This window comes from Carcharhinus amblyrhynchos, chromosome 32 (assembly GCF_965287045.1).
Source record: "Carcharhinus amblyrhynchos chromosome 32, sCarAmb.v2.hapA, whole genome shotgun sequence".
In the NCBI taxonomy this organism is placed as follows: Eukaryota; Metazoa; Chordata; class Chondrichthyes; order Carcharhiniformes; family Carcharhinidae; genus Carcharhinus; species Carcharhinus amblyrhynchos.
Genome location: NC_137355.1, coordinates 16,778,127 through 16,789,909, shown reverse-complemented (window position 1 = coordinate 16,789,909; position 11,783 = coordinate 16,778,127). Strand labels below are relative to the sequence as shown.

The 11,783-nt window shown below is 46.8% G+C and overlaps 1 protein-coding gene across 1 annotated transcript in view; it reads right to left on the bottom strand.

Annotated features, from left to right (window-relative positions):
- Positions 1-7,811: 7,811 nt before the first annotated feature.
- LOC145360683 (protein ERGIC-53-like) overlaps positions 7,812-11,783 on the bottom strand; it is an 80,850-nt gene continuing 76,878 nt past the window's right edge. Inside the window, exon 13 of the mRNA XM_080216038.1 lies at positions 7,812-8,108. Coding sequence (XP_080072164.1) covers positions 8,072-8,108 — 37 coding nt within the window. The 3' untranslated portion in view covers positions 7,812-8,071. The remainder of the gene's footprint in view (positions 8,109-11,783) is intronic.

Sequence of the window (11,783 nt, the reverse complement as noted above, 5' to 3'; positions counted from 1 at the left end):
CAGGAATTGAACCTGCTTCTGGTGCCATGAGACAGCAATGCTAATTCACCACTCACTGGGTGAAGAAATTTCTCCTCACCTCTGTCCTAAAAGGTTTATCCCGTATTCTCAAACTATGACCCCTAAGCTCTGAACTCTCCCACCATTGGGAACATTCTTTCCAAATCCACCCTGTCTAGTCCTTTTAGAAATTTATAAGTTTCTATGAGATCCCCTCTTACCCTTCTACATTCCAGTGAATATAATCCTACCCTAATTAATTTATTATTGTTACATGTATAAGGATAGGTCTGTCATATGAAGAGAGACCAAGTCAGTTAGGATTATATTTACTGGAGTTTGAAGAATGAAAGGGGATCTCATAGAAACTTATAAAATTCTAACAGGATTAGACAGGGTTGATTCAGAGAGAATTCTCAATGGTGGGGGAGTCCAGAACTAGGGGTCCTAGTTTATGGATAAGGGCTCATCCTTTTAGAACTGAGGTGAGGAGAAATTTCTTCACCCAGAGGGTGGTATGTGTATGGAATTCACTCCCACAAAGTATCTGAGGCCAAAATATGGTGTGATTTCAAGAAGAAATTAGATCTAGCTCTTGGGACTAAGAGGATCAAGGGATATGGGGGGGGAAGGGGGAATCAAGATATTGAATTTGATGATCAGTCATGATGAAAATGAATGGTGGGGCAGGCTCGAAGGGCTGAATGACCTACTCCTCCTCCTCCTAGTTTCCATGAAAAGTATTGTTTCTTTCCAGCTGCTGCAGGCAAAGCATACCATTCATAGAGTACATAGGGGAGAAGGAAAGGAGAGAGTGCAGAATATAGTGTTGCAGCTACTGATCTGCATCAAAATTTAAACATTCAGAAAAACATGCAGTGGTTTTTCAGGAATTAAATAACCCATGGCTTGGCACCCACTCTGTCCCGCTATTCTTAGCTTTAACACATTGGATGTTTAACAATTCCCCCACATTCACAGACTATATACATTTTAAAGTATCAGCTGCACATTAAACCTGCACAATCTTGCAGCCAAGTCCTGAAGCTAATCCTTCAGCTGATGTCCCTAAACGACTTTGGCCATCATTCTCTCATAATTATCCACAGGGCAGCACCGCTGATTCCAATGATCTCTCTTGCCCAGGATTATTGAAAGATTGCTTAAGCTTCACTCGGCAATTGGCAGTGACACCATGTAAACCCTCTGGTATTATCTCTAGCTGGTTGAGGTATTGGGAATGAGTGATAGGAGAAAGTTGTGGTTCACACTGTTGGAATCCACCTCCTTCACAGAATCCCAACAGAAGGAGGCTATTCAGCCTGCCCAAAAAACAATCCCATCCAGGCCCTATCCCTGTAACCCCACCTATTTAACCACCCATTGACACCAAGGGGCAACTTAGCCTGGCCAATCCAACTAAACTGCACAGTTTTGGACTGCGGGAGGAAACCGGAGCACCCAGAGGAAGACCATACAAACAGGGTGAGAACATGCAATGGTTGGGGGGCGGGGAGGTGGCGGTGGTTAAGAAGTGTCTTAAAGGATGATAGAGAGAGATGGAGTGTTTCAGGAAGAGAACCCCAGAGTTTAGGCAGCTGAACGGCAGCACGGTGACACAATGGTTACCACTGCTGTCTCACAGCAAGGGACCCAGGTTCAATTCTGGCCTTTGGTAACAGTGCGGAGTTTGCACTTTATCCCAGTGTCTGTGTGGGTTTCCTTCGGGTGCTCCAGTTTTCTCTTACACTCCAAACATGTGCAGGTTGGGTGGCTTGGCCATGCTAAATTGGTGCTTGGTGTCAAGGGGATTAGTGGGGTAACTGCATGGGGTTACAAAGATAGGACTTGGGTTGGCAGTGCAGGGTCAATGGACTGAATGGCTTTCTTCTGCACTGGAGGGGCTCGATGATTCTAAGCTATGGCTGAACTGTGACCTAATCCCATATACCTGCAGCGCTCATTCTATAGGGGATGTGCAACCTGTACAAGCAAGTTGAATAGTATGTTCCTTCAATTAGTCACATACATTCACAAACAGTACAAAGCAGGAGGTATAAGAACATTTAATTCAATGTCAAGTTGTGTACAGAAGCAAAACATAGAGGGAAAGAAAGATGGAATTGAGAGAAAGAGGAAATAAAATGTTAAAAAAACCTTAATTTTTTTATGCCCCAGATATTAAATTCTGAAGGAATGAGATTCCACATTTGCAAAATTAATTTTTCAGAGCCAGACAAGTTCTTTATCAATAATCACAACCCATCATGCATGTTCAAAAATATCACTTACACTTGATTGTAACAATCCTAATTTTGGCTGGTGTTTAGTGTATATCCAGGTCAGTCAGTACAGCCATTTCACCAACTGACACAGATTTCATTGCTGAGTTTATTAATGGCATTAAACTTGTGGCACAGAACATCAAATCAGATAGTGACTGTTTCCATATTTAACTGCACACGTATAGATCCCAGAAATTGCTGTCCAATTTATCCCAGCCAAACAGTGCGTGCTGTTAGCCTCACCGTTATATCAATAGCAAACTCTGGACCAACGTGTCTAATGTAATGCTCCTCCACTCTGCATCTTTTTTTATTCATTTATGGGACATGGGCTGGCCAGTATTTATTGCCCATCCCTAGTTGCCCTTGAGAAGGTGCGGGTGAGTTGCCTTCTTGAATCGCTGCAGTCTATGTGCTGTGGGTTGACCCACAATGCCGTTAGGGAGGGAATTCCAAGATTTCGGCTCAGGGACTGTAAAGGAATGGCGGTATATTTCCAAATCAGGATGGTGAGTGGCTTGGAGGGGAACTTGCAGGTGGTGGTGTCTCCACGTATCTGCTGCCCTTGTCCTTCGTCATGCATTTGGAAGGTGCTGTCTAAGGATCATAGAATCCTACAGTGCAGGAGGAGGCTATTCAGCCCATCGAGTCTTCAATGACCTCAAACCCACCCAGCCCCTATCCCCATAACACCATGCATTTACCCTGTTAATCCCCCAACAGGAAGGGGCAATTTAGCATGGCCAATTCACCTAAACCACACATCTTTGGACTGTGGAAGGAAACCCACAAAGACACAGGGTGAATGTGCAAACTTCTTACAGCCATTAACCCAAGACGGGAATTGAACCTGGGTCCCTGGTACTGTGAGGAGGAGTGCTAACCACGATGCCACTGTGCCACCCTATATTCTATAGTATATAATGTGTGAAGATTTAAAGAATACTTGAGAGGTAGCCAAATTCTCTCCCCCTACTCCCCCCAACATTTCTGCATGCGTTGTATTACACCAGAATGCCAAGGCAGCTCTAGTCATAATACAAATTCCCCATCTGGGTAGCGGGGTTTTAAGAGTGCACCAGGATTTGATAGGGAGTGGGATAGCTTGATCTTGGGTTTGGACGTAGCTTGGCACAACATTGAGGGCCGAAGTGCCTGTGTTGTGCTGTACTGTTCTATGTTCTATTTGTATGGTAGGCTAGGATGTCATTGTAGATGAAGGGTAGCGAATTGTTAGTTTATAATTCTATACTTGAATTGAAACTATTCAGGGAAAGAAGGGGGTTTATTTAGGGTGTAACTTTCTTCCTGTCTTCAGCATATTTGTGTAAATGCCCATACACATTCTTAAAATTTTCCATTATCTCACATACGTCATGAGTCACCTCACTGTTTAGATTTTAATCGAAAGACTTAATTAAATTAAATAAATCCATTTAATAAGACACTTTTTTGTCAAAGTGTTTAATCTGCCCTGCGAGATAATGGCAACTCTGTTCAGATCATTCCTGATGCACATTGCACATGTACACATCACATCATGGGGAGGCGATGGCTTAGTGGTATTATCGCTAGACTATTAATCCAGAAACTCAGCTCATGTTCCAGGGACCCAGGTTCAAATCCCACCATGGCAGATTATGGAATTTAAATTCAATTTTAAAAAATCTGGAATTCAGAATTTGCTGATGACCATAAAACCAGTCAATTGCCAGAAAAAAATCACTGAAGACCTTTAGGGAAGGAAATCTGCTGTCTTTACCTGGTCTGGCCTACATGTGACTCCAGAGCCACAGCAATGTGATTGACTCTCAACTGCCCTCTGAAATGGCCAAGCAAGACAGAACTCCACACAGTCGCCCAAGGGCAACCAAGGATGGGCAATAAATGTTGGCCCAGCCAGCGTTGCCCATGCTCCACAAATAAAATAAATACATTTTTGGGGAGGTGGTGGCATAATGTCATGGGCAGTAGACTAGAATCCATGCACCTGTTTCAACTAAACAAAATAAATGGCAATCATTTGACAGTTTATTCCTCAGGGCAACACCTTGATCAGAGGTAGATGAAGGGTAGCCTGGTTTAAATTTCTAATGATGCTTGACAGTTAACTGTCAGTCAGCATCAACTGGTGTATTCATCACAGCAATGCCTCCAACAATCAAGAATCCACCTGCCAACCAATCAGCACTCTCTTTTCCTACAGTGTAAATTTGTCATCTTCCTTGGATTTGCATTCTTAAGTAAAAATCTGATGAGGGCAAGACAAAAAGCTTCGACAAAAGATATCTCTTCTTTTCAGCAATACTCAGGTTCTGTATTAACAAATAAATTACTTAAATCCGTGAAAGCCTTCGCAGATGCTAAGTTATGAAATACAAACTGAAAGTGAAAGGAATTGTCAAATATACATCAATAGTTTCATATGATGAAGCAATTTCTAAAAGGTTAAATTTTCCTATACTAGCCTCAGTTGTGTTCATTCTTTAAATTAAGTTATGAAAATTCCCCTAATCGCCACACTCCAGTGCCTGTTTGGATACATGGAGGGAGAGTTTAGCATGGCCAATGCACATAATCAGCACTCCAAAGATGTGCAGGTTAGGTTAATTGGCCATGCTAAATTGTCCCTTAGTGTTAGGGGGACTAACAGGGTAAATAGATAAGGTTAAGGAGATAGGGCCTGGGTGGGATTGTGGTCAGTGCAGACTCAATGGGCCGAATGGCCTCCTTCTGCACTGTATGGATTCTATGATATGTATTCTGCAACACTCCTGGCAAAAGTGGCTGACTACATTCAATTTCCTTCCCGGACCAGGAGACAAAATATTATTACGCAGAACCAGAATCCAATGCTCTAAGCATGACCAATACTGCATTCACATGTATAACAAAGCTTCAAACTACTACATTGCAATTAAATCATTTTGAACATTGCTTCCTCTTGATACATGTGAGTATCTTGGACATGACTCCTGTAACATATAGATAGTTCTGTTCATTGCTGGGCCACATGGTGGCACAGAAGTTAGCACTGCTGCCTCACAGCACCAGGGACCCGGGTTCAATTCCCGGTTTGGGTCACTGTCTGTGTGCAGTCTGCACGTCTCTCCGTGTCTGCATGGGTTTCCTCCGTATGTTCCAGTTTCCTCCCACAATCCGAAAGACTGTGCTGGTTGGGTGCATTGGCTCTCCCTCAGTGTACCCGAACAGGCGCCGGAGTGTGGCGACTGGGAGATTTTCACAGTAACTTCATTGCAGTGTTAATGTAAGCCAACTCGTGACGCTGATAAACAAGCTTTAACCGCTTACCCTCTGTTATTTGCTGTCCATCGCACTTTGGTCCTTGTCTCTCAACAGGAGGTATTTTCTTTCCACTCCGCTCAGTGGTATAACAATTGACTTCACAACGGCATTTTAAGTGCGTGAGTAAGGGTCCGTAGAGCAGTGGTGGGCAACCTGAGGCCCATCAGGGCTCTGAGTGCGGCCCACCAGACATTTTGTTGGCCATTGCCCATGTGTAAGGTTGTCGTGTTCTGCTGATTTTTGGCCATTTAATGACACTCATGTAACGTTGTGAACATATGTTGTGAATGAAGCTCAGTCTATCACGCAAACCAGCCTCCCACCCATTGACTCCACTCACATTTCCCCCACCTCGGAAAAGCAGCCAGCATAATTAAGGACCTCACGCACCCCAGACATTCTCTCTTCCACCATCTTCCATCAGAAAAAAGATGCAAAAGTCTGAGGTCACGTACCGACCGACTCAAGAACAGCTTCCTCCCTGCTGCCATCAGACTTTTGAATGGACCTAGCTCGCATTAAGTTCATCTTTCTCTGCACCCTAGGTATGACTGTAACACTACATTCTGAATTCTCTCCTTTCCTTCTCCCCTATGTGCACCAAGAACAGTATGCTTTGTCTGAGTAGCGCGAGAAACAATACTTTTCACTGTATCCTGATACGTGACAGTAATAAATCAAATCAATAAATCCCTCTGTGCCCAATCAAACATTCCAAGTATGATGTAAATATTTATTCAGTTTTCACCATTTGAAGTTGATGAGATCTCTTTCAATATATAAATCATAGGAACCCTACAGTGCAGAAGAGACCATTCAGCCCATCAAGTCTGTACAGACTCTCTGACAAAGTATCTTACCCAGGCCCTCTCCCCCTACCCTCTCTCCGTAACCACACACATTTCCCATAGCTAATCCATTCAATCTGCACATTTTTGGACACTGAAGGGCAATTTAGCATGGCCAATCCCCCTAACCTGCACATTTTTGGACACTAAGGGGCAATTTACCATGCCCAATCAACCTAACCCACACATATTTGAACAATAAGTGGCAATTTAGCATGGCCAATCCACCTATAGAGCACATCGTTGGACACTAAGGGACAATTTAGCATGGCCAATTCACCTAGCCCGCATACCTTTGGACTGCGGGACAAAATCAGAGCACCCGGAGGAAACCCATGCAGACACAGGGAGAACGTGCAGACTCCGCATAGACAGCGACTCGAGGATGGAACCGAACACCGGTCCCTGGTGCTGTGAGGCAGCAGTGCGAACCACCGTGCCAATTAAGCATTTTCTATAACTTATGAAATATTTGGCGTATATTAAATCTTATTTAAGGGGTGACGGTGAGTGAAGAAGCCCGAGTTCAATCTTGCGGCCCTCTGAGATAAAGGAGGGGCCACTCACGTGGCCCCCTCACTGGCCTGGATTACCCATCATTGCTGTGGAGATGGGAACAAATTTAAACAAGTCGGGTCTTAGGATTAGAAAAACTTGATCTTTCACAACCAGATATAAAACTAACAGAAAATAAGGAATGCTTATGAATTTATTTTATTGTACCAGGTGTTACAACTTTTTATAAGACTGAATTAAATAAATTAGGATTTACGTTTTCTTAATGAAAGTATAAGTCGCGGAAACGTGGTTTTAGTGTGTAAAGATGGAGTATATTTCATATTTAAATGCATCAAAGCTGTCACAGATAGTGAAACATATTCCTGATTACTTTGGTATAGATGTCAGTCTTTGAATTACACGATGTGGAGATGCCGGCGTTGGACTGGGGGTGGGCCACAGTAAGAGGTCTCACAACACCAGGTTAAAGTCCAACAGGTTTATTTGGAATCACGAGCTTTCAGAGCACTGCTCCTTCATCCAGAAGGCCAGGTCATCGAGTGTCTTTAAGGGACGATCCTTTAAAACAGGGATTGAGGGGGAATTTCTTCAGCCAGAGAGAGTGGTGAATCTGTGGATCTCTTTGCCGCAGGAAGGCCAGGTCATCGAGTGTCTTTAAGATAGAGATCGATAGGTTCTTGATGAATAAGGGGATCGGGGGTTATGGGGATGAGAAAAATATCAGCCATGATTGAATGACGGAACAGACTCGATGGGCCGAGTGGCCTAATTCTGCTCCTATGTTTTATAGGCTCATCTGATGAAGGAGCAGTGCTCTGAAAGCTCGTGATTCCAAATAAACCTGTTGGACTTTAACCTGTTGTCGTGAGGCTTTGAAGTTACGTGTTACTTTTTTTTAAACAAAACAATCCCCACGTGAAAGTAAGTCACCTCGTATCATGATGCTGATCAGATTTATTTACGCTGCTGGTGACAGGTCAGATCCATAAAGAATGTCAAGTAATGCAGGAGTACCATGTGGTGCCGAGACACACACAGACTTTGGGAACTTGTTCACAATTCGACCCAAAAATATAAATACCCGCAGTTTTCGTAATTCCACACGTTTTCTCCTCAGAAAAACTTCTTGTAACCTGCTTCTCTCTTACTCCTGTTAAAAGATAAATGTTAGTGAGCCTTTGAACATTTTCCATACCAAAGTACAACATTCTGGAAGTCAGGGTTTGAGAGTTCTTTATATAATAGATAGCAAGGGAGGGAAGGGAGCAAATTGGGAGCGGGAGGGGACCGCGCCGGGAGCGGGAGGGGACCGCGCCCGGAGCGGGAGGGGACCGCGCCGCGCCCGGAGCGGGAGGGGACCGCGCCGCGCCCGGAGCGGGAGGGGACCGCGCCGCGCCCGGAGCGGGAGGGGACCGCGCCGCGCCCGGAGCGGGAGGGGACCGCGCCGCGCCCGGAGCGGGAGGGGACCGCGCCGCGCCCGGAGCGGGAGGGGACCGCGCCGCGCCCGGAGCGGGAGGGGACCGCGCCGCGCCCGGAGCGGGAGGGGACCGCGCCGCGCCCGGAGCGGGAGGGGACCGCGCCGCGCCCGGAGCGGGAGGGGACCGCGCCGCGCCCGGAGCGGGAGGGGACCGCGCCGCGCCCGGAGCGGGAGGGGACCGCGCCGCGCCCGGAGCGGGAGGGGACCGCGCCGCGCCCGGAGCGGGAGGGGACCGCGCCGCGCCCGGAGCGGGAGGGGACCGCGCCGCGCCCGGAGCGGGAGGGGACCGCGCCGCGCCCGGAGCGGGAGGGGACCGCGCCGCGCCCGGAGCGGGAGGGGACCGCGCCGCGCCCGGAGCGGGAGGGGACCGCGCCGCGCCCGGAGCGGGAGGGGACCGCGCCGCGCCCGGAGCGGGAGGGGACCGCGCCGCGCCCGGAGCGGGAGGGGACCGCGCCGCGCCCGGAGCGGGAGGGGACCGCGTCGCGCCCGGAGCGGGAGGGGACCGCGCCGCGCCCGGAGCGGGAGGGGACCACACAGCGCCCGGAGCGGGAGGAGGCGACGCAGTCTCTGAACATTCAGTTGCCCCATGGCCTTTCTGAAGCTTAAACTCCATCCTTCCACCTGGGTTCTGCAACCCTAAATCTCCCAACTGGAACAAAAATCTATCAATCTCTGTCAGTCTCTCAATTGCCTTTCACTCATTTCCACCTCCTGAAAAGCACTCTGGAAAAATAGCATTCAGTCACCCAGTGAAATTCCTCTCCTGCTACTGGAACTAAAATCAATTTGATAAATTTGAGTGAACTGAGACAAGCAATGGGGGAAACCTGTGTATTTTGGCTATTTTTTTTTCAACAACTAACACAGCTTTAAAGTATTTTTCTTATTCATTCATGGGAGGAAGGCATGGCTGGGAAGCCCAACTTGGTCACCCTTTGAGAAGATAATTCCCGAATGCAATCGAGTGGCTTCCTCGGCCATTCAGAGGATGGTTTGGCAACATTGATTTTGTTGTGTGTCAGGAATCACAAAAGCCGGAGTTCCTTCACAAAACAGATTTCCTCCTGTGAAGGGGATTATTGTTGAATCGCTACATTGCAGAAGGAGACCACTCAGCCCATCAAGTCTGCACTGACCATAATCCCACCCAGGCCCTATTCCCGTAACACCACACATTTATTTACCCTGCTAACCTCCTGACACTAAGAGGCAATCTACCATGGGACCAATCAACTTAATCTGCACATCTTTGGACTGTGGGAGGAAACCGGAGCACCCGGAGGAAACCCACACAGACACAGGGGAGAACGTGCAAACTCCACACAGTCACCCAAGACGGGAATTGAACCCAGGTTCTGTGAGGCAGAGTGCTAGCCAATAGCTATACACTGCATTCATAATTTATTAGTGTCACAAAGTCGGCTTATTGCAATAAAGTTATTATGAAACTCTGCTAGTTGCCACACTCTGGTGCCTGTTCAGGTACACTGAGGGAGAATTTAGCATGGCCAAATCACCCTAACAGCGTGTTTTTTGGGGACTGTGGGAAACCGGAGCACCCAGAGGGAACCCACACGGACACAGGGAGAACGTGCAGGCTCCGCAGTCACCCAAGCCAGGAATCAAACCCGGATCCCTGGCGCTGTGATGCAGCAGGGCCACTTCTTTATTAATCAGACTTTATCTGTAAATAGCTTAATTGATTAATTATCATAGTTTTTTTTAATAAGAACCCAGAATTTCATTGTCGCATTACTGATATCAGTTTCTATAATTCTATATTTATTCAATTTTTGAATCCAAATTCGCCTGGATAGAGTGGACATGGAGAGGATGTTTCCACTAGTAGGAAAAACTAGAACCAGAGGGCACAACCTCAGGCTAAAGGGACGATCCTTTAAAACAGAGAGGAGGAGGAATTTCTTCAGCCAGAGAGTGGTGAATCTGTGGAACTCTTTTCCATAGAAAGCTGTGGAGGTCAGGTCATTGAGTGTCTTTAAGACAGAGATAGATAGGTTCTTGATTAATAAGGGGATCAGGGGTTATGGGGAAAAGGCAGGAGAATGGGTATGAGAAAAATATCAGCCATGATTGAATGGCGGAGCAATCTCGATGGGCTGAGTGGCCTAATTCTGCTCCTATGTCTAATGGTCTTATGGAGTTTGCACGTTCTCCCAGTACTTGCATGCGTTTCCTCTTGGTGTTCCGGTTTCCCCTCTCAGTCCAAACATAAGCAGATTGGGTGGATTGGCCACGCTAAATTGCCTCCTAGTGTCCCAAGGTGTGTCTATTAGATGGATTGACCACACTAAATTGCCCCTTACTGTCCCAAGATGTGTAGGTTCGGAGGATTAGCAGGGAAAATAGGTGGCATTGCACCAATGGGGCCTGAGTGGGATGATCTGTTAGTGCAGACTAGATGGACTGAATGGCCTCCTTCTGCATTGTAGGGATTCTATGGTTCGATGAACCTGTCAGGGGAGAGTTGGGGGGGTGGATGATGACCTCATCTCAGTCCCTAGGATTTGAACTCTGCATTAACACTTCAGCTTATCGTACCACCCGGTCCCAGACAAACAGCAATGTTCGATAATGCACAGGTTTGGAGGCAGTAATAACAGGCCGAGACAGCAAGGGTGTATTATTAATCAGGTGGATAATTAAAAGGAACAAAACATACACGTTTTCCCTTTTGTTTGTGACGCGCTGATTGTGAAGACAATAACAGTGAAATCGAGAGAAATGATTCCCATCCCCAAATCGGCAGTTCAATAAATCACAAGTTTGGATGAGTCACAGTCTCTCAGCCCTTGAAGGACAAAAGGTGGCGGGCAGGCAGATCACACTGAAACTTCAGCACTGCTCCTGTATTGATGCCTCAAGAGCAGGCAAATAAATACTGCACAATGGCACAGTGGTTAGCACTGCTGCCTCACAGAGCCAGGAACCGGGTTCAGTTCCAGTTGGGTCACTGTCTTGAGTGGAGTTTGCACATTCTCCCTGTGTGCGCATGGGTTTCCTCCAGGTGCTCCGGTTTCCTCCCACACTCCAAAGACATGCAGGTTAGGAAGACTGGCCATGCTAAATTGCCCTTTTGTGTCCAAAGATGTGTAGGTTAGGAGGATTGGCCATGCTAATTGCCCCTTAGTGTCCAAAGATGCGCAGGTTAGGAGGATTGGCCATGCTAAATTGCCCCTTTGTGTCCAAAGATGTATGGGTGAGGAAAATTAGACATGCTAAATTGCCCCTTAATACCCAAAGGTATGCAGGTTAGGATTGGCCATGCTAAATTGCCCTTTAGTATCCAAGGATGTGTAGGTGAGGTGGATTGGCCACGCTAAATTGCCC